Source organism: Gobio gobio, assembly GCF_949357685.1.
Source record: "Gobio gobio genome assembly, chromosome: 14".
NCBI lineage: Eukaryota > Metazoa > Chordata > Actinopteri > Cypriniformes > Gobionidae > Gobio > Gobio gobio.
The window spans coordinates 7,985,708-8,010,276 of NC_137107.1; the positions used below are offsets into that span (position 1 = coordinate 7,985,708).

General features: G+C 38.2%; 2 protein-coding genes across 6 annotated transcripts in view; one reads left to right on the forward strand and one right to left on the reverse strand.

Moving 5' to 3' along the window:
* Window positions 1-20,379, forward strand: part of dpysl3 (dihydropyrimidinase like 3) — an 81,764-nt gene extending 61,385 nt beyond the window's left edge. For 2 of the 5 annotated variants that reach the window (XR_013817961.1, XR_013817962.1), the window contains exons 9-15: window positions 1,122-1,278; window positions 1,376-1,517; window positions 5,230-5,400; window positions 11,681-11,860; window positions 16,168-16,324; window positions 18,054-18,191; window positions 20,290-20,377. Coding sequence is in view for 3 of the 5 variants with exons in the window: in XM_079835833.1 (XP_079691959.1) it covers window positions 1,122-1,278; window positions 1,376-1,517; window positions 5,230-5,400; window positions 11,681-11,860; window positions 16,168-16,324; window positions 18,054-18,139 (893 nt within the window). In the remaining 2 variants the exon portion in view is untranslated. Of the gene's footprint in view, window positions 1-1,121; window positions 1,279-1,375; window positions 1,518-5,229; window positions 5,401-11,680; window positions 11,861-16,167; window positions 16,325-18,053 lie in introns of all 5 variants that reach the window. The other 3 variants (XM_079835831.1, XM_079835832.1, XM_079835833.1) reach the window with 2 other exon arrangements.
* A 91-nt stretch (window positions 20,380-20,470) lies between these two features.
* Window positions 20,471-24,569, reverse strand: part of stk32a (serine/threonine kinase 32A) — a 136,491-nt gene continuing 132,392 nt past the window's right edge. Inside the window, exon 13 of the mRNA XM_079835834.1 lies at window positions 20,471-21,927. Within this exon, the coding sequence (XP_079691960.1) occupies window positions 21,816-21,927 (112 nt within the window). The 3' untranslated portion in view covers window positions 20,471-21,815. The remainder of the gene's footprint in view (window positions 21,928-24,569) is intronic.

The following is a 24,569-nucleotide window of genomic DNA, read 5'->3' on the forward strand; positions in this document are numbered from 1 at the left end:
CAGCGAAAACTCACAATACTCAGTCATTTTTAGCCATACAGATAAGTGCAAGACATAATTATAAACAGTAAACTTTTATTTGTGAACACTCACGATAACAGCAAAGGCCGTGGACTCAGGGAACGGATTATTTTGCACTCCACTCCAAATGCTGTCTTCATTTTAAAAATATATTTTGTTTATTAAACGCAAAGTTTTTCATTTCAAAAGCATTTCTAAATTCAGTTTATATTTCCAACAAACTAAATTCCGAGCCAAAATAACGAAGTGGTAAAAAAACCCTTTGAGTGACCACCATGCAAATTCAAACTTTTCGCTCGTCTCTGTGTGTGGTAATGCGTCACAATAATCTAATGTATGTAAAAGTCGATCATTCTTTACAGATGATGGTATGTTTGGACAGACGAATTCTTTATTAAACTCATAAAAAAACAATAGAATATAAAATGCCACAATTTATAATAACACCTCATATGTGCCGCTCAAGTATAAGGGGCTTTCCTTGCCATCAGTGCTAGGATAACACACACGTCTCTTACCATTAATAATAATGGCGTGCGGTGGCTGGGATATACATAAACCTAACAAAATATGTAGCATGATTTTTGGAATGATCTATCACGAGAGGAAAAAAATTGTTTTAGTCGCATAACATTAGTTAATGGAAACGCTGTCATTTCGCAATATTGTTTTATCAACTTTTAGAAAATATCACAAAAGTTTTGCGCAAATCCGTAATGGAAACGCGGCTATTGAGACATGAAGGTGGACTATTTTGCGAACCACTTAGCAACGTCCGTATAAACACCAAGATGCAAACGCAATACTGAGGAGCTCGTCTGCCATTCCCATGGATGGAAAGCCACATCCAGAAAGCTTCCGCTCTTCAAGTGAACTCTAGTTGATCACTTTTTCCAGATGTCCCTGCGATAATAGACATTTAAGCCTGTGTAGCTGTTGTTTGATGGGTTGCTTACGTGTTTATTTCCCATTTAAACTTTACTGCTGAGCAGATGTGTTCAGTTGACAGGACACTGTATTCTTGCCAGTTAGTTCAACTTTCTCATGTTTTGTGTCCTTGAAACTTGAAACGAGCCAGATAATGATATGTTTGCTTCTAGGTAACGTGGTGTTTGGGGAGCCAATCACGGCCAGTTTGGGAACTGATGGGACTCATTATTGGAGCAAGAACTGGGCTAAGGCTGCCTCTTTTGTGACATCACCACCCCTCAGTCCAGACCCGACCACTCCAGACTACCTGAACACCCTGTTGGCCAGGTTAGCACAAATATATCCTAAATATGCATTACGTTATTCTGGGATGTAGTTCAGTCAGCTCATTTTCAGTGTTGTGACGTGTCTGTCTGTCTATTAGTGGGGATCTGTCGGTGACGGGAAGTGCTCACTGCACATTCACCGTGGCTCAGAAGGCCATAGGGAAAGACGACTTCACTCAGATTCCTGAAGGAGTGAATGGAGCAGAGGAGAGGATGTCAGTCATCTGGGACAAGGCTGTGGTGAGGATCATAGCGGAAACAGTAGATTGCATGTGCAGCCACTGTAAAATGCTGATATCTGTGACTGCACATCAGTTTATTCTACCTATTGGTGTTCACATCCACCGATCCAGAAAATATAATATATCTAAATTAGTGCTGTCAAAATTAGCGTGTTAATGCATGCAATCATTTTTTTCAGTTTAAATATCGTGTACGCAATTAAATAACGCAATTAATGCAGCATCTGTTTTTTCCTGTCATCCTTGGGCTAGAGTTACATTATACACTCTCATTCATGTAAATGCTTTTAAACCATTCAAATGCGACAAGACAAAAGAGAACGCGCTGTCTGTGAATGTCCTGACTATGACACACACACACACAACGCTCAGAAAGACAAAAGAGATTGCGCTGTCTGTGAATGTCCTGACTATGACACACACACAACGCTCAGAAAGACAAAAGAGATTGCGCTGTCTGTGAATGTCCTGACTATGACACACACCCAACGCTCAGAAAGACAAAAGAGATTGCGCTGTCTGTGAATGTCCTGACTATGACACACACAACGCTCAGAAAGACAAAAGAGAACGCGCTGTCTGTGAATGTCCTGACTATGACACACACACAACGCTCAGAAAGACAAAAGAGATTGCGCTGTCTGTGAATGTCCTGACTATGACACACACACAACGCTCAGAAAGACAAAAGAGAACGCGCTGTCTGTGAATGTCCTGACTATGACACACACAACGCTCAGAAAGACAAAAGAGAACGCGCTGTCTGTGAATGTCCTGACTATGACACACACAACGCTCAGAAAGACAAAAGAGAACGCGCTGTCTGTGAATGTCCTGACTATGACACACACACACAACGCTCAGAAAGACAAAAGAGAACGCGCTGTCTGTGAATGTCCTGACTATGACACACACACAACGCTCAGAAGGACAAAAGAGAACGTGCTGTCTGTGAATGTCCTGACTATGACACACACACAACGCTCAGAAAGACAAAAGAGAATGCGCTGTCTGTGAATGTCCTGACTATGACACACACACAATGCTCAGAAAGACAAAAGAGAACGCGCTGTCTGTGAATGTCCTGACTATGACACACACACAATGCTCAGAAAGACAAAAGAGAACGCGCTGTCTGTGAATGTCCTGACTATGACACACACACAACGCTCAGAAGGACAAAAGAGATTGCGCTGTCTGTGAATGTCCTGACTATGACACACACACAACGCTCAGAAGGACAAAAGAGAACGTGCTGTCTGTGAATGTCCTGACTATGACACACACACAATGCTCAGAAAGACAAAAGAGAATGCGCTGTCTGTGAATGTCCTGACTATGACACACACACAACGCTCAGAAAGACAAAAGAGAACGCGCTGTCTGTGAATGACCTGACTATGACACACACACAACGCTCAGAAAGACAAAAGAGAACGCGCTGTCTGTGAATGACCTGACTATGACACACACACAACGCTCAGAAGGACAAAAGAGAACGCGCTGTCTGTGAATGTCCTGACTATGACACACACACAACGCTCAGAAAGACAAAAGAGAACGTGCTGTCTGTGAATGTCCTGACTATGACACACACACAACGCTCAGAAGGACAAAAGAGAACGCGCTGTCTGTGAATGTCCTGACTATGACACACACACAACGCTCAGAAAGACAAAAGAGAACGCGCTGTCTGTGAATGTCCTGACTATGACACACACACAACGCTCAGAAAGACAAAAGAGAACGCGCTGTCTGTGAATGTCCTGACTATGACACACACACAACGCTCAGAAGGACAAAAGAGAATGCGCTGTCTGTGAATGTCCTGACTATGACACACACACAACGCTCAGAAAGACAAAAGAGAACGCGCTGTCTCTGAATGTCCTGACTATGACACACACACAACGCTCAGAAAGACAAAAGAGAACGTGCTGTCTGTGAATGTCCTGACTATGACACACACACAACGCTCAGAAGGACAAAAGAGAACGCGCTGTCTGTGAATGTCCTGACTATGACACACACACAACGCTCAGAAGGACAAAAGAGAACGCGCTGTCTGTGAATGTCCTGACTATGACACACACACAACGCTCAGAAAGACAAAAGAGAACGTGCTGTCTGTGAATGTCCTGACTATGACACACACACAACGCTCAGAAGGACAAAAGAGAACGCGCTGTCTGTGAATGTCCTGACTATGACACACACACAACGCTCAGAAAGACAAAAGAGAACGCGCTGTCTGTGAATGTCCTGACTATGACACACACACAACGCTCAGAAAGACAAAAGAGAACGCGCTGTCTGTGAATGTCCTGACTATGACACACACACAACGCTCAGAAGGACAAAAGAGAACGCGCTGTCTGTGAATGTCCTGACTATGACACACACACAACGCTCAGAAGGACAAAAGAGAACGCGCTGTCTGTGAATGTCCTGACTATGACACACACACAACGCTCAGAAAGACAAAAGAGAACGCGCTGTCTCTGAATGTCCTGACTATGACACACACACAACGCTCAGAAAGACAAAAGAGAACGTGCTGTCTGTGAATGTCCTGACTATGACACACACACAACGCTCAGAAGGACAAAAGAGAACGCGCTGTCTGTGAATGTCCTGACTATGACACACACACAACGCTCAGAAAGACAAAAGAGAACGCGCTGTCTGTGAATGTCCTGACTATGACACACACACAACGCTCAGAAAGACAAAAGAGAACGTGCTGTCTGTGAATGTCCTGACTATGACACACACACAACGCTCAGAAAGACAAAAGAGAACGCGCTGTCTGTGAATGTCCTGACTATGAAACACACACAACGCTCAGAAAGACAAAAGAGAACGCGCTGTCTGTGAATGTCCTGACTATGACACACACACAACGCTCAGAAGGACAAAAGAGAACGCGCTGTCTGTGAATGTCCTGACTATGACACACACACAACGCTCAGAAGGACAAAAGAGAACGCGCTGTCTGTGAATGTCCTGACTATGACACACACACAATGCTCAGAAGGACAAAGGAGAATGCGCTGTCTGTGAATGTCCTGACTATGACACACACACAACGCTCAGAAAGAAAAAAGAAATCTCGCTGTCTGTGAATCTGAAACTGGCTTTTAAAGGGAATGGGAGATGAGACTCTGATTGGTTTATTGCTCGTTACGCCCAAAACACACCCATGACTCATTAAGAGACTAAGAACAACCATTTTGGATCATGTGCCTGGTGCGCTGACTGTTTTTCCCATCGTTAAATTAGCAAAAGTGGATTCGGACACACCCTAAGTGCACCGTGCGCTTTAGACCATGTGCTCAGATCGTTAAAATAGGGCCCAAAGTGTCAGTGATACTGGCCTTCATTCATAAAAAGATGCCATTACAACAAATATTTAAAATATACTGTCTTTAAGTTGTTTCTTCATTAATTTGGAGAGTAACTGTGTAATTATTACAACAGAAAAATATAAAAAAAGTTTTTAATCGCGATTAATCACAATTAATTACAGAAAATATGTGTGATACATTTTTTTTAATTGATTGACAGCACTAATCTAATATATTTACTTGATACATTAAATAATTGTTTCATTCGCACCCTAGTGTGGATTTGACAATAGGGCCCTAAATCATGTACATTACCGAAGCATTGCATTTCATCTCAGTTGTGTTTGTCATTCCTCTGCTCAGGTCACTGGTAAAATGGATGAGAACATGTTTGTCGCTGTGACAAGCACCAATGCGGCCAAGATCCTGAACCTGTATCCACGCAAGGGTCGGATAGCCGTGGGCTCAGACAGCGATCTGGTTATCTGGGACACGGACGCCATCCGGACCATCACTGCTAAAACACATCATTCTGTAGGTCCTCCAGCTGCAGAAAAACACACTATATACTCACATTTCAGAGGGAAAGTCTAAACACAGAGAGAGAACTGAACTGGCTGGCTTTCACTGACCTTCCAGTGAAAATAGACGGTTGTAACTAATCAAACTGTGCGCTAATACAGGAAGCCTGTATGATTTCCCTCATAAATAAAACCGCTGGATGGAAACAGGCCAGATCTGACAGTCAGACCTTCAGTTGAGCTTGGATTTCCTTAAGTCTCAGCAGACATTTATTAGGAATTTATTGACACAGTAGGTGAGAGGAGAATCCATAGATATACATAGACCACAATACACCATGATTGTGACATCACAGCAGGCCGCGCTCAATTTACCCCCACCCCACTCAACTCTAGTGTATGATATTGATTGATTGATTGAAGTTTATTTGGAGCAAAAAAATATACATACACTAACACAATATACATAGAAAAATAAAAGAGTTTATCTCCCATATATATATATATAGGCTATATGCACACATATATACCTAAATACACATACACACATATACACACATTACAGTTATGATACACATATCCTCACACATTATTTACACATATAATACTTGCTCGAAAGGGAAAAAAGTAGAACTTATTTGCGCCACTCCTAATTCATTCCCTTATATTACACATATAGCTGCTGCCATTATCTGCTAAATTACTAATAATGTATGTGATATTATAATATTTATATACAAAATACCCAATTACATTATGACCGTCTCAATAATCACAATAGTGCAATGTAATAATCCTCACTAACATAAACATTCAAATATGTCGCAGTATTTATACAAATTTCACGTAATATATAAAATATAACCATATCCTAGTATTTTGTTTAATCACAGTTTTATTATAACAATAGTAGGCCTAATATCGATAATAATAATGACAATGATAGTAATAATAATCTCTACTACATCACAATAACAATCGTCATTACCAGTGCTAAGACTAAATTAATAGTGCAATTTTGTTGCAAATTACAACATAGTGGTCATGTCATTATCATTATTATTATTTACTCAGCTATGTAATCATATCTCACTCTGTTGTAATTATATCCCCATTTATAATATCAATATAAATCATAAGGACATGATCATTACTACTTCTGTTTTTATATAATAATAATCACAGTTGATGGATTCGTGCATCAGCTCTTAAAGTGACAGCAGCCTAATATTCCTGCTGACACATTATGAGATAATATTAAAAATATAAACAGTTGAGAAAGAAAACACATGTGTAACAGTGTAATGGATCCGTGCGTCAGCTCTTAAAGTGACAGGAGCCTAATATTCCTGCTGACACATTATGAGATAATATTAAAACTATAAACAATTGAGAAAGAAAACGCATGTGTAACAGTGTAATGGATCCGTGCGCCAGCTCTTAAAGTGACAGCAGCCTAATATTCCTGCTGACACATTATGAGATAATATTGAAAATAGAAACAAGTGAGAAAGAAAACGCATGTGTAACAGTGTAATGGATCTGTGCGCCAGCTCTTAAAGTGACAGCAGCCTAATATTCCTGCTGACACATTATGAGATAACATTAAAACTATAAACAGTTGAGAAGGAAAACACATGTGTAACAGTGTAATGGATCTGTGCGCCAGCTCTTAAAGTGACAGCAGCCTAATATTCCTGCTGACACATTATGAGATAACATTAAAACTATAAACAGTTGAGAAGGAAAACACATGTGTAACAGTGTAATGGATCTGTGCGCCAGCTCTTAAAGTGACAGCAGCCTAATATTCCTGCTGACACATTATGAGATAACATTAAAACTATAAACAGTTGAGAAGGAAAACACATGTGTAACAGTGTAATGGATCCGTGCATCTGCTCTTAAAGTGACAGCAGCCTAATATTCCTGCTGACACATTATGAGATAACATTAAAACTATAAACAGTTGAGAAGGAAAACACATGTGTAACAGTGTAATGGATCTGTGTGCCAGCTCTTAAAGTGACAGCAGCCTAATATTCCTGCTGACACATTATGAGATAACATTAAAACTATAAACAGTTGAGAAGGAAAACACATGTGTAACAGTGTAATGGATCCGTGCATCTGCTCTTAAAGTGACAGCAGCCTAATATTCCTGCTGACACATTATGAGATAACATTAAAACTATAAACAGTTGAGAAGGAAAACACATGTGTAACAGTGTAATGGATCCGTGCATCTGCTCTTAAAGTGACAGCAGCCTAATATTCCTGCTGACACATTATGAGATAACATTAAAACTATAAACAGTTGAGAAGGAAAACACATGTGTAACAGTGTAATGGATCCGTGCGTCAGCTCTTAAAGTGACAGCAGCCAAATTATGAGATAATATAAAAAATATCTAAATGGCAGTTTTTCCCCCATGGTATCGGTGTCAAAATTGTGGCCAGTGAAAATGCTGAGTGGCTAGTAACTTTGGAAAACCACTAGCCACAGTGACTGCTGAGCATAAAAAGTGAATGTCAAGCCCTGTTTGGAGCCACACCCTACAGGAACTGAATTTGACACCACTGCTGTAAGCGAACAGCCCTGTTGATGGAATCTGCAAGACAGCTGAAGCATACTTTCATCTTTAGTGTGACATGTTCATCGACGGTCATGTAAAAAATCTCGGACGCAATTCTTTCTCCTCTTTCAAAACATTACCAACATCAGCACGAGAGCATAAAACCACTGACTGAAGAGCTACAATCAGATTCTAGATTTGGGTGCGATGAGAACTGGAATTTCCTGAGCAGATACTACAAGAGCTATATTTGTAGATCGTCTGAAAACCAGCAGTGCTCAGGGAGAAAGATTCAGCAGAGCTCACGAGCTGCCAGAATGACCTCACGTTTTCATTTCCTTTCAGCTTCCTCTCTAGAGACCATTACATATCCAAACAGCATTTACAAAATGGCTGATGTTTATTGATTGTTTATCCCGTGGCTCTGGTTTCCATGCACTGCAAAGTCCCCTAAAACATGACTTCATCACCTGCCCGAAAGTCTTGGGTTTGTGTGATTCTACATAAGCTTAGGCCCATGCCAGCATTCTTGGCAGAAGTTGCGTGCGTGTCATTTCCTGCTTTCGCACACAATGAGTGGACGTTTGCCAAATGCAGAGACCTTGGATCATGGCAGGACATCACAACATTTACAGTGTCCACTGGAGAACAAGAGAATAGGGGAGTAGTAAACTAGAAAGAAGTGATTAGAGACATAAGAAAAAGAGGCCGAGAGTGTGAGAAAAAGACTTGGAAAAAGAGAAGGATGTTTTTGTCCTTCCCGTATCCAGCTGTTTGGAGAAGAGGTGGAGAATGAGAGAGTGAATGAAGGACAGGAGGCCAGAGTCGTCTCTCACACACATGATCTTCATTAGTGTGGCGTATCTCAACGTCTCTCTTTGCAGAAGCTCAAACTTGAAACGGCTGTTTGAGTGAAGCACAGCTGCTGACTGTCATGTCTTTCTATTCATCAAATAATCCTGACAAAAATGCATCACAGTTTCCATAAAAGGATCTAATTTGTAACCCGAGAGGTTTTCAACATTGATAATAATAATCAGTGTTGGGCTAACACATTACAAGTAACTTAGTTCTAGACTAAATGTGAGCATTTATTCATCTCACTTGTACAGTAAAGATTCAGAATTCCTCAAAATGAATACAATCAGTCAAATGCAAAACCTGAATACTATGCAAACCTCCAGTAATTAAATATTAAATAAAATAACTAATAATATAGTTAGTTCACCAAAAAATGAAAATAATGTAATTTATTCCTCACCCTCATGCCGTTCCTCACCCGTAAGAATGAAGATATTTGTGTTGAAATCCGAGAGATTTCCTCTCTCAAGATCCATTAATGTACTAAAAACATATTTAAATCAGCTCATGTGAGTACAGTGGTTCAATATTAATATTATTAAGCGACAAGAATATTTTTGGTGCGCCAAAAAAAACAAATAACGACTTAGTGATGACCGATTTCAAAACACTGCCTCATGAAGCTTCGGAGCGTTATGAATACTGTATCAAACCGCTGATTCATAACGCTCCGAAGATTATAAATATATTTTAATTGAATTAACATTTAACCCTCTGGGGTTCTTCATTTATGGGTCCCACCAAGGACCTTTGGGTCAGAAATGACCTGGAGGGCGGGATTAAGATAAAAAAAGATTTGAGTAAAATCAATGAAATATATTTTTGTTCAATAATATTTTTTCTTTTCTTTTTTAGTGTTTTGAGATAATTTTATGATTTATGATTAATATTTATGCAATAATTATGACCCATTTTTCCCATTGAATATAATAAAACATTTATATATACATATATATATATATATATCATTTAAACATTTTTTTTTATTAAAGCTGTATTTCATTTTAGAGTCAAGCCTAGGCCTCATGAAAGCAATTTTTTTAATGAGATCGGTGCCATCCGGTGGACACATTGAGCATTTTTATCACGCAATAGCACATTTATACCACTATAGTGGATCTTGCGTTTTATAAATTTTTTTTACAAATCGTAGCTTCATCGGAATGGTCCGAAACTTGTTGACTTTATTGGTACTTGGTATATGAACACCCAAAAAAATGGGGACAGGATTTGAAAAGTCTAAGTGGTCGTAAAAAAAGTAGTCAAACTCAGGGTCTTCGGGTCAAAAATGTAGGAAATGAATGGGAAATTGGCAAAAATATGAAAATACAGAGTTTTTTTGTGCATACAATCTACAAATCAGCCAGGATGCAGAAAAAAAGGACTCAACAGTGAAGGGGTGAATCTCTAAAACATCAAGAGTGCAAAACAGACAAAAAAACTCACACACACACACACTTATCCACACAAAAACACACGCAAACACAAATGAACGCGTGCCATTCACAAAGTTAATTGTTTTTTTTGTGTGTGTGAGAGTTTTTTCTCTTGATGTTTTCGAGATTGTAAAAAATATTAGGCTCGATATTTTCATATTGTTGCCAATTTCCCATTCATTTCCTATGGGGGTCATTTTTGAGCCGAAGGTCCTGAGTTTGACTATTTTTTTTACAACCACTTAGACTTTTCAAATCCTGTCCCCAATTGTTTTGGGTGTTCATATCCCAAGTAGCAATAAAGTCACCAAGTTTCGGATGATTCTGATGAAGCTACGACTTTTAAAATATAAAACACATTTTATTTTTATTTTCATTTTTGACCCAAAGTACCCCAGAGGGTTAAACATTACCTTGTTATTTTAGTGGTTTGTAATTAATATATATATATATATATATATATATATATATATATATATATATATATATATATATATATATATATATATATATATATATATATATATATATATAATAGTGTACATTATATAACTGTAACTATACAACAAATTTGGTTATATTAATATAGCTATATTAATTATGTAACACGCATCTGAATACCTCTTAAGCAAACTAAGCCCCAGCCCAGGTGAGAAAAAGTAACACAAAAGTAACGTAACGCATTACTTTTCTTAAAAAGTAACTAAATTAGTTACAATACACAATATTGTAATGCATTATTTTTCAAAGTAACTTTCCCCAACACTGATAATAATGTTTCTTGAGCAGCAAATCCTCATATCAGAATGATTTCTGAAGTATCATGTGACACTGAAGCCTGGAGTAATGATGCTGAAAATGCAGCTTTGCATCACAGGAATAAATAACAGTTTTAAATATATCCAAATAGAAACCAGTTATTTTAAATTGTAATAACATTTCATAATATTACTGATTTTACTGTGTTTTTGATCAAATAAATGTGGTCTCGTTGAGCATAAGAGACTTCTTTCAAAAACATTTTAATAGTAGTGTAAATACTGTAGACAGTTAATCAATTCATTCAATTGGATAAAAAGCCAATATGTACACAAACAGATTTAAGATACAAACATTGCATTAAGAAACAAAAAATGGCCATGGTACAACCATGGTATCCCAGCAAGCAATTCTGCATTTAGAAGACGTCTAATAGCCGTCCAAACACAGCCCTGACGTCTAGACTAAAACAAGGCAAAATATGGGCTGTCAGTGAAAGTGTAATAGACGTCTAACCAAAGCCCAAGAATAGACTAGTCGTCTAGAACATGAACATGTCAACTATTGCTTGCTGGGAACCCTGATACTTTCCCAGGTCATTTTTGTCACACAGGTGGAGTTGAATGCTCTTTCTTAGCGTGATGTTCTTGTGTTGTTCTAGGCAGCGGAGTATAATGTGTTTGAGGGCATGGAGCTGAGAGGTGCGCCCATGCTGGTCGTCTGCCAGGGGAAGATTGTTCTGGAGGACGGGACCCTGCACGCGACCTCTGGCACTGGACGCTTTATCCCCTGCACCCCATTTCCTGACTTCGCTTACAAACGTGTCAAAGCCAGGAAACAGGTACAGCTCTGGCAAGAAGAACACCGATCCCGATGGCCCTGGACACACGTGTGACAGGAGTTCATCTGTGTCCACAGCACTGTTTATCATCATTTATCATCAAGGCAAACCCAGTTGTTAACTCTTTCCCCGCCAGCACATTTTTTAAAAGTTGCCAGCCACTGCATCTGATTTTGATCATGTTCATAAAAGTTTCATGTCCCCCTGAATATTTTGAACATCTGAACATGCAATATATCAAAAGAAAGAGCAGACCCCAAACAAAAAATATTTTATTCTTGCTTCATGCGTTATTTTTTTATCAACACTTGAATGTGGGTAAACAACATTTTGAGCAAAAAGCTGAGAAAATCGCATTTTTGTCAAAGATTATATCTGGATGGGATTTGCATATCATATGATTTAAATATGATACATACACTATATTGCCAAAAGTATTGGGACACCCCTCTAAATCATTGAATTCAGGTGTTCAATCACTTCCATGGTCACAGGTGTATAAAATCAAACACTAGGCATGCAGACGCTTCTACAAACATGTGTGTAAGAATGGGTCGCTCTCAGGAGCTCAGAGAACTCAGGTGTGGTGCCGTGATCGGTTGCCACCTGTGCAATAAGTCCATTCGTAAACATTTTACTCACTCCTAAATATTCCACGCTCAACTGTTAGTGGTGTTATAACAAAGTGGAAGCAATTGGGAACAACAGCAACTCAGCCACAAAGTGGTAGACCACGTAAAATCATAGAGCGGGGTCAGCACATGCTGAGGGTCACAGTGCGCAGAAGCCGCCAACTTTCTGCAGAGTCAACAGCTCCAGACCTCCAAACTTTGTGTGTCCTTCAGATGAGCTCAAGAACAGTGTGTAGAGCTTCATGGAATGAGCTTCCATGGCTGAGCAGCTCATCCAAGCCTTACTTCACCAAGTGCATTGCAAAGCGTGGGGTAAAGCACACGTCGATAAGACTCTAGAGCAGTGGAGACGTCTTCTCTGGAGTGACGAATCACACTTCTCTGACTGCATTGTGCCAAGTGTAAAGTTTGGTGGAGGGGGGGTTACGGTGTGGGGTTGTTTTTCAGGGGTTAGGCTTGGCCCCTTAGTTCCAGTGAAAGGAACTCTTAATGCTTCAGCATACAAAGACATTTTGGACAATTTCATGCTCCCAACTTTGTGGTAACAGTTTGGGGACGGCCTCCTCCTGTTCCAACATGACCAGTGCACAAAGCGTCGCTCCATAAAGACATGGATGAGCGAGTTTGTTGTTGAGGAACTTGACTGGCCTGCACAGAGTCCTGACCTCGATAGAACAGCTTTGGGATGAATTATAGCGGAAACTGAGAGCCAGGCCTTCTCCTCCAACATCAGTGCCTGACCTCACAAATGTGCTTCTAGAAGAATGGTCAAAAATTCCCATAAACACACTCCTAAATCTAAAAAGAGTTGAAGGTGTTATAGTTGCAAAGGGTGGACAAACTCCATATTAAATGTCATTAAAGTTTGTGTGCATGTAAAGGCAGGCGTCCCAAAACCTTTGGCAATATAGTGTATTATATCATTTGTTGTATCAATATTGTATTATATCGCACATGTTGATCAGGAGATTCTGTACTCTTTCAGAAGATGTGTAATAACCCCCCCCTTTCCGTATAACAGTGAAAACATGGAAAGCTGGAAAAATCCGTCAACAGCAGGGAAAGAGTTCATGTATTTCCGTGGTGTTAAAAATTGGGAATGTTGACCTTTGATTGCTGCCCTGTGAAGAAACGGTTGAAGCTGTCAGTGACTCCAGCATCATGACAAAAGCAGACAGAAGGAAGCTGAAGGTTTACATTGAGGCCATGTCTATGGAAGCTTCTTTCACCACGGAATAAAAATATTTAAAATAGAATCGCTTCTTTTTATCTAACAATTCTGATTTTTTTTTCCCCTCAGAATTTTGAGATATAAACATCAGATTTGTGAGATAAAAAGGCGCAACTACATTTTTTATTTTGTGGCGGAAACAAGCTTCCATACATATCAAAGTGATCACATGGTTCAAAAAGAAAATGCAATGCCATTTTAGACATTCTTCTAACTATAAGTAACTTTGCAACTACATGTCAACATTAGTGTTTAGTAGACTGGTAGGGTTAGAATAAGTTGACATGTACTTGCAAAGTTACTTATAGTCATTATAAAGTGGACCATCAAAATAAAGTGCAACCAAATTTTTCACTCACCCATAAGGCTTTGGTTCATCTTCAAAATACAATATACAGTATAAACATAAAATCTTTTAATGAAATCTGTGAGATTTCTGTCCATCCATTAAAAGTCCATTCAACCAAAAACCTTCAAGCTTGTAAAAGAGTGGTTCGATTTAATCTTCTGAAGAGACACGGTCGAATTATATGACAAAACAGATTTAGTGCAATCAACGCACATACATAGAGTTCATCAAATATGTGACCCTGGATATTTATACCAATACACTGTATGGGTCAAAATGATACATTTCTCTTTTAGGCCAAAAATCATTAGGATATTAAGTAAAGATCATCTTCCATGAAGATATTTTGTAAATTTCCAACCATAAATATATCAAACATTTATTATTATTGCTAATATGCTTTGCTAAGGACTTCATTTGGACAACTTTAAAGGCGATTTGCTCAATATTTCGATTCTTGCACCATCAGATTCCAGATAATCAAATAGTTGCACCTCGGCCAAATATTATTTAATCAGCTTTCAGGTGCAGGGCTCGACATTAATGCTTGTCCGCTTGTCCGGGACAAGTGGATTTTTTGAAGGGGCAAAAAATAATTTTACTTGCCCAACGGACAAGTATCCTGGTTAAAACGTCAAAACAAAAAATAACTAGGGAATCACCTGAGTGCAATAATGATACAGTTAAGCAACATCACACTAACAAGAGTGCTGTTTTCCTGAATACCATCACGACTGAAAATGACACTGATTTCATAAGCCAGTTCCATAAACAATTATTTAACATTAAGTCACTTACATTTTAGATGCAATATTGACTGTTTTTGTTCTATTTCAGCAGCGAAAATAGTTTCAAACAAATATCACAGCAGAACCGTAACGCATCTCACAGCAACAGTGTGTGTTACTGAATGATTCAGCGTTTTAATGAATCGGTTGAATCAAAGATTCAATGGCCTATTCATAAACAACCGCCAAATTCCTGAATGAATCAGCCGTTTAACTGAATCGACTCAATGAATCGCTCATTCAGACGGTCACATGCTGCCACCTACTGGTGGTTTAGTTTCATCTTTCCAACATTTCTTGTTTGTATATTCAAAAATATTTAAAATAATCTCATAACATTATTTAATGCAGTTGTAAATTTTCAGTGTAAATGATTTAATTTGATTGGTAACAGCCTATAGTGTCTTATTCTAATTTAATTTATAGATCAAATTTAAGAATATAAAAAGAAAGCTGAAGCATATCCTATATTTAATAAGATTATGGAAAAATGCTTTTTATAAAAAGGTAAAAATATCACAAATATGCAGATTTAAATATGTCAAAGCTGATTAAACACAGGTGAGAATATTGCTTGAGAATAGATTATATTTACAAAAAAAATCCGGACAAGCACATTTTTTACCCGGACAAGTGAAGGACAGATTTACTTGTCCGAAGGACAAGCGTGTGAACCGGCTTAATGTCGATCCCTGAGGTGATTAAGAATTCTCAATTTCAAAAAAAAGTATCCTTATGACTGGTTTCGTGGTCCAGGGTCAAATATAACTGATGCTCGTGCTTGTTTGATGTGCGAAAACCAATTAGGTTTGTTCTTGTCTAATCATTAAAAAATGTATTAAAATGATCTTCATTTGTGTTGAACAAAAGTCATATGGGTTTGGAATGAAAGGATTGTGAGTAAATGATTAATTTGAATTCATAATTTTCATTTTTGGGTGGACTAGCCCTTTAATGAAAACTGCCTTGCCTTCGGAAATCTTGAAAATATATTTAAATCTGTTTTTTTTTTCTTCTCCTCTCAGCATTTTTGTCCACAGTTTCAGTTTTAAGCCAGCAAATCTGAAAAATATCTTGCTTACATTGTAGAAATAGTGTTGATAGTGCAACATGATTAACCTTCTCAACGATCTGTCAGCGAAATCTGGAACCAATTTCTGGAGGACATGAAATTTACACACATTTAGCCCACATGAGGATAGACACATCTATGGAATGTGCTTGCCAACACCCAAACGTGTCTCTCTCTCTCTCTCTCTCTCTCTCCGGTATAAAGCTGAAGTGTTTTGTTTGTGTCTCTCTGAAAGATGGCCACACTGAAGGCGGTCCCCAGGGGCATGTATGACGGCCCCGTGTCTGAGTTTACAGCCATGTCGAGGGGAGGAACGCCGTCTGCCTCCACCCGGACCTCACCCACTAAAGTCCCTGTTAGGAACCTCCATCAGTCTGGCTTCACGCTGTCAGGTAACCTTGGAAAATCATATCTCATATTCACACACCAGTGCAAACTTCTTATTGGCATAATTATTGAAGGATCGTGGGGAAAAACAGACGCAGAACCCAGCGTTAATCCATAAAAGTGTAAGTGTATGCAATAAGTGCTAGTTAAGGGGTCAGTGACTCGTTTATTCAAAAATACACAAAAATGCAATTAATAAATACAGAGAATACACCTTCAATCTTTTGAAGCATAAGGTCAGGGTGGTCATCATAAAGGAATTATTGTTTTCTTGAAATTATTTATTACTGTTATTCTTATTATAGCAGTTTTGTATTTGAAAACTTTGGTCTGTCATGTTTAAACTGGAGCTGTCAACTCGATTAACTCGGTTTGTGTTTACATTATATATGTGTGTATAACTATTATGTATATAGAAATACACACACATGCATGTATATATTTAAAATAATATTTTTGCTTGACACCAGATGTGCAGAACACGTACGGGCTAGCTTTACTGACTGCACAAATTATTATTATTGTATTAATTATTGTGGGTTTTATAAAATTTTTTTTAATTTATAATAATATATATACGTATTAAAATTACATATATATTTTTTTATATATTTATATCATAATATATATTTTTTAATTTTAATTAAAATTATAATATATCTTTTTTAAATAAAACAAATAATTTAAACTACATATTATGCATAGTTTAAAAAGACATCACAATAAACGTTAAGGTCTTTTTAAAGTTATCTTTAAGTTTAGTAAGTACACTAAATAAATATTGACTAACAAAATGTTTTTAGTTTCGTCTTAAGTAAAAATTCTTCTTTTATATTATAGCTAATTTAGCTTTTGTTTATGATGAAAATAAGTTGTAAAAAGCCCCCCAAAAATTATATAAAATGTATATATATTGACCTACAGTATATTTGAGTAGCATTTTGGCTTGTCTGAAGAAAATATATTGATTAAGTATGGTATGATCAGAATTTAAGATTTGAATAAAACCATAAATATTATTTGAGAATTATATATTTTTTGTAGGGCTGTCAAAAGATTAATCGCGATTAATCGCATCCAAAATAAAAGTTTGTGTTTACATAATTTATGTGTGTGTACTCTGTTAATTATTATTTATATATAAATACACAGACAAGCATGTACATATTTAAGAAAAAAATATTATTTTTATATATAAAACATTTATATTTATATATATTATAGATTATATAAATGTGTATACAGTATATACATGCAAATATTTCTTAAATATATACATGAATGTGTGTGTATTTATATATAAATAATAGTTAAAAGAGTACACACACATAAATTATGTAAACAAACTTTTATTTTGGATGCGATTAATCGCGATTAATCTTTTGACAGCCCTAATTTTTTATGTGTATTTTTTAATGTGTAAAGTAGGTTCACCGAAACTAAGTAATTGTCTATTTCCTAGTCAGAATATATTACATTTTATAAGCATATCAATTCCAAATGTAATGCATGGCACAAAAAAAAGTAAGAAAAAGCTGCAGATTCACTCGACCAGCTTGAACAGAAGTGCCATCAGTGTGGGGAACCTTTCTCCAAATGACTAGATTTCACCCATCTCAAATATATCCTGCTTTAGGATTGACTGTAAACAGAAAGATCAGCTGTTAACCTATCCCAGAATGACCCGAGCCTGACCTCACGTGTCCCTCTCTCTCTCCGTCTGTCTCGTCACAGGTCCTGAGGAGGCTCCCATCAGACCGGCTGGAAGACGTGTGGTTGTGCCCCCTGGTGGCCGCTCCAATATCACCTCCCTTAGTTAAACAGAAAGAGCATGTAAGAGGGACCACCAGGATGAAATCGACCATGTTAGACGTAAGGCAGGAAATGAAACAAAAGAAAGCGAAACACTGAAGACATGCCTTACCCTTCATGATTTACTCCTGCTGAGTGACTGAAGATCAGTAGTCCACCTCTGAGGAAAGCAAAGCCCGTACAAATATTAGGGCATTTTAGTGTAGCGTTTTGTTCGTTTAGATGTGTTTAGATAAACCCAACTAGATTTACCGTGAAAGCGACTTGGTATGTGACGTTTATGAAAGGAAGCAGTTTTCCCGTTTGCGTTCAGTGGAGGAAGGACTACTGTCATGCGTTTCATAGGGCTTCATCTCTATTCCCTCATGAGCTTTATTTGCGTATATATCAGCTGTGATTATGCTAGTTACTTTGTAAATGAAGTTGATGTGTTCGCGTTTTTTTAGGTATAATAAAGTCAAATGAATGTCAAGGAAAAACATGCGATGATATACCCCAGACAACAACATAGTGTCGGCCCACATCCCGTACACGTGGACATATTCTGGCCCACACTATGTTTCTGTCTGGGACAGGTGTAGAAAATGACAAAACCTTTGCATTTGCTTAAACGCCAACTCCCATACTGCACCGCTTTCCTTATCCGTGACCCATCGTGTGAAGGAACTTCAGTTGACTCTCAGTAAAGGAAAAATAAAGGTTAACCAGATTTCATTTGAAAATCAGCCGGCAGGGGAACGATATTCACCTTTTGCATTTCAGTTTTGTCGAATATTCAGTCAAATACAAGTACAGCTCAAATGTCACTTATTAAAGGACGATTAATCGGTGCTACAATGTTGTTTCTTAAATCACAGGAATATTGAAATACGTTTTTCGAAATCTCTCGTGTCGTTTTGTTTGAGGTCTAGATGAGGTTTGAGTACACGTCCCAAATAACAATGGCATAAAGTGATTTTCTCATTGATTGTGGAATATGTTGTTTATTATATTTATTAGGAATGCACTGATATGAACATTTTGCCCGATAACCGATATATTGGCCGATAAATCTAAATCCAAATTTTAATATCATTTTTGAGAGCCTGATTACAAAACCAAAAGTCTCACCATTAAAAGCCCCAAACACACACTTATGATGTTCTCTTTGTAGTTTTATGTAGCCGATATTGAAGTGATTTTAATCATATTTCAAGCATTTAAAACCCATCATGGCGAACAGTGCACATCTGAAGCGTCTCAGCTGGAGGAAATAATACATTATTTATCGGCTTTAATATATCGGACACATTTTCTTATTGGGCCGATAACAATAACATTAAAAATGAACATATATCGGCCGATACGATAACCGATAATTCTTTATATTTGGAGGCTGATAACCGATATATTGTCCAATAAATCTAAATCCAAATTGTAATATAATTTTTGAGAGCCTGATTACAAAAACAAAAGTCCCACCATTAAAGACATGTCCTAAGCACAAAATGATGTTCTCTTTATAGTTTTATGTAGCCGATATGACAGACTTTTCCTTTTTGAAGTGATTTTAATCATATTTCAAGCATTTAAAACCCATTATGGCGAACAGTGCACATTTGAAGCGTCTCAGCTGGAGGAAATAATACATTATTTATCGGCTTTAATATATCGGACACATTTTCTTATCGGACCGATAACAATAACATTAAAAATTAACATATATCGGCCGATACGATAACCGATAATCCTATATATTTGGAGGCTGATAACCGATATATTGGCCGATAAATCTAAATCCAAATTTTAATATAATTTTTGAGAGCCTGATTACAAAAACAAAAGTCCCACCATTAAAGCCATGTCCCAAAAACACACTTATGATGTTCTCTTTATAGTTTTATGTAGCCGATATGACAGACTTTTTCTTTTTGAAGTGATTTGAATCATATTTCAAGCATTTAAAACCCATTATGGCGAACAGTGCACATTTGAAGCGTCCCAGCTAGAGGAAATAATACATTATTTATCGGCTTTAATATATCGGACACATTTTCTTATCGGACCGATAACAATAAAAATGATCATATATCAGCCAATACCGATATGATGCCTGCTGTATCGTGCATCCCTAATATTTATGTAGGTTTGATTGTATTTTTCCCTTTTTTTTTAACAGCTGGGTCAAAAATGATGGAGAAAAAAGCAGGTCAAAGTGAATGTGTGATGTGCAAAACTTGTTCCTCAATAAACAGAAGTTACAACTGACTGCCCGTGTATGATTTATCAACACTGAGTTCAAGGAAGTCAAGACTAGTCTAAAACACACACACACAAACATAACAATATGAAGCATTTCTAACACTATGGTTATCATGTGAGGTTTTTTATTAACAATTACATGGAAAATATGACAATCCCCAATGACACTGTACAGTAGAGATTAGCTGGATGCGAAAGAGGGAAAATTCACATGATGGGGTGTTGGTACAGTCCACCGGACAAAAATAGCTTTCTAACTTCAGACCAAGAGTGAAACATCTGATATACGCTGTGATTGAATTGTTCTCACTGGATTAAGTGGTAAGAAACGAATGGTTTGCTATCAAACCTCGTTAGTGTATTTTAAACTGAAGTATACAAACTCAGTCCACAAGTCCAATTTTTAACATATAATCAGTGGGAAAAGCATAAAACATCACCCTGAACAATAAAACCCTCTACTTTAGATTATAAGAATAACAAAGCGAAACAAAAAGCCCTTTTAAAATGAAACCGGAAGCAATATTTATCCTAACTACTGTCATTGTTGTTCAACGTCAGGTGTAGTTTGTCTGTTATATTTAATATTCACCTTGCCACTAGATGGCGATTTTGATTCATTGTGAGAAACGGGGAGCTTTCAGAATAGTACAACATTTAGTATGTTTCCACCAAACTTTAAGGACCTGCGCTGTTACAAAAATGTGCTGTATTTATGTTATAGATCTAAAACGTATTTCCTAAATGAGCCAGAAACAACCTTGTGTGAATATCCCTAGGCTATGCAAACCTTAGTCAGACCTGTCAGATGATGCTATTAAGTTGTTTTATTATCATTTTATCTGTTCGCCGTGGTCAATATCTTATTCAGCAGCACAAATGGGATCCAGCAATGAATCTCCAAAAACGCTTAAGATCCAGAAAGGCCCAAAATATTCTCGGCGGCATAAATGACAGTATTTCGCGTTTACATGGATTGAATGAATCACGTACACATAATGTGGTGAAATAAATATCTTTCGCATTCTGTTCTCTGCATTTGTACGTTAAAAAGAGCAGCTTTATAAATCACGGCGAATGGCTCGAGTCTGATCACTCGCTGAATCAGACAGCAGTAAATCTTCATGTGCCTCCAAACGCATTAGGGAAATCCATTAAACTAGTAAGGCACACATTTCACGGCCAGGTGCAGAGAACATCATCATTCGGGTAATTCTTTTAAAAATGGGATCGTTTTGCAGTATTCAGTTTTCAGTCAAAACGGCGTCAGTTTTCGGGTGAATGCAGAGCATGAGGGTCACACTAGCTTGATGAATCCATCCGGAATCCAGGATATTCCACGGATTTTCTCATGCATTTTCTGGGTGTTTTTTTCCATGGAAACTGCAGTGGGGCGTCTTGGAGCGAAATAAGAAAGCTGTGGCGTGTCCCTCCGGCCAAATGTTAACTTGATAAACATTGCTGTACGTTGTTGTTCTGTCCGTCTTGAATGGCTTTGTTTGTCTCTTCTGCTCTGAGGTTGTTGGTCTCGGCGTCCGCTTTGGTTTTCCGCAACCTCCAAAACAAAGAAAGGATAACAAATCCATGAAGTTTCACACGGTGTTAAAACTGAAAATGTGCAGTTGTAACTATAAGGCATAAAAGATACACAAGTGAACTAAAACTAAAACCATATTAAATGTTGTTAGTTGACATAAAATAATTGTTAACTGAATGAATATATATATACACATAGACACACAGATCAGCCATAACCCCAGCCAACATTTATATGTGGGGCCCATATGGGTATTAAATGGGCTGAAAAATGGGCCCCATATAGGATTGTCCGCGGGTTCCATAATGGCCCCATGTTAGTTGCCCACATGGATTTCATATAGGATGACACTTGCCACTAGGTCGGACCCAAGTGGGCAACATGCACAAGACCCATCTCGGTCCCAGCTTTAACCCAGACAACATTTATATGTGGGGCCCATGTGGGTATGAAATAGGCTGAAAAATGGGCTCAATATGGGATTGTCCGTGGGTTCCATAATGGCCCCATGTTAGTTGCCCACATGGATTTCATATAGGATGACACTTGCCACTAGGTCGGACCCAAGTGGGCAACATAAAGAAGACCCATCTCAGTCCCAGCTTTATTATGACCATATATTGTGACCTTCCTTATATTGTGTTGGTCCCCGTTTTGCTGCCAGAACAGCCCTGACCCGTCGAGGCATGGACTCCACTAGACCCCTGAAGGTGTGCTTTAAGGTCTGTAAGTTGTGAGGTGGGACCTCCATGGATTGGACTTGTTTGTTCAGCACATCCCACAGATGCTCGATTGGATTGAGATCTGGGGAATTTGAGGGCCAAGTCAACACCTCAAACTCATTATTGTGCTCCTCAAACCATTATTTTTATATCCTGCTGAAAGCCACCAGGTGGTATGTTCAGGGATCTCAAACTCGCGGCCCGCGGGGTGATTTTTTATGGCCCCCTACTTGACATCAAAGTTTAGTGTTAGTGCGGCGCACGCGTTGTTCTGAAAAGCACCTTTTTGCTGAGTCGTTGCGTGGGCCGCGCTTGCTGCCTCCTTTGTGTGTGTGTGTGTGTGTGTGTGTGAGAGAGAGAGAGAGAGAGAGAGAGAGAGCATTGGCTCGCCCCTCCCTCATGCAGTATAATTGGTTGACACCGCGTGATTGACAGGAACAGAATGTAAGGCTGATTGAGATGTCCAATCAAATCAAAGTAGGCAGGGTTTACGCTCTCTTTTGGCTCTTCACACAGACGAGCGCGTCTATCTATCGCGTAATGCCATTGTGGAGACTCTATTCTTTCCGGTGAAATCACAAACCAAATGCACACAAACGTATCCAAGCTCTTAACATACAATCATCGATTAACATCTTTGTTCATATAGAAAAAAACTATATGAGGGCGGATTAGAACTCGGAAACTTTGACACGGTTTACAAAACTTCTACCGCTAGACCACTAGGGAGCTTAAATGTTGTTAGCGAATATATGTAATTATTCACTTCAAAGAATCTCGGGACTAATAATATATTTGACGCAAATATTATTTGCAAATTGTCCCAAAAAGATTATTTCCCAACTAGAACTAGACCTAGAATTCCGTTCACTGTTCTGTTTGACCTGGTTACAGCCTTGCTTTGAATTAGTCTATTATTTTAAATAAAATTAAAATCATTCATTATTTCATTATTACATAATGATTTACAACCCCAAATCAGAAAAAGTTGGGACAGTATGGAAAACGCAAAAAAAAGAAAAAAGAAGTGATTTCTAAATTTACTTTGACTTGTATTTCATTGCAGACAATATGAACACAAAATATTTCATGTTTTGTCTGGTCAACTTCATGTCATTTGTAAATATGCATCCTTTCCTGTCATTCAGACCTGCAACACATTTCAAAAAAAGTTGGGACAGGAGCAATTTAGGGCTAGTAATGAGGTAAAATGGTTAAATAATGATGTGATTTGAAAGAGGTGATGTCAACAGGTGATTGTAATTATGATTTGGTACAAAAGCAGCATCCAAGAAAGGTCTAATCCTTTAGGAGCAAAGATGGGCCGAGGATCGCCAGTTTGCCAACAAATACGTGAGAAAATTATTGAAATGTTTAAAAACAATGTTCCTCAAAGAAAGATAGGAAGAGATTTGGATATTTCACATTCAACAGTGCATAACATAATTAAAAGATTCAAGGAATCTGGAGGAATTTCAGTGCGTAAAGGACAAGGGCGCAAGCCTAAGCTGAACAACCGTGATCTCCGATCCCTCAGGCGGCACTGCATCAAGAATCGTCATTCATCTATAAGCGATATCACCACATGGGCTCAGGACTACTTTGGCAAACCTTTGTCAAGTACCACAATACGTAGTTACATCCACAAAAGCCAGTTAAACTGTACTGTGCCAAAAGGAAGCCCTATGTTAACAGTGTCCAGAAGCGCCGTCGACTTCTCTGGGCTCGGAGGCATCTGGGATGGACCATCACACAGTAGAAACGTGTACTGTGGTCAGATGAATCAGTATTTCAGGTATTTTTTGGGAGGAATGGACGCCGTGTGCTCCGGACCAAAGAAGAAAAGGATCATCCAGACTGTTACCAGCAACAAGTCCAAAAGCCAGGGTCTGTCATGGTATGGGGTTGTGTCAGTGCCCTTGGCAAAGGTAACTCGCA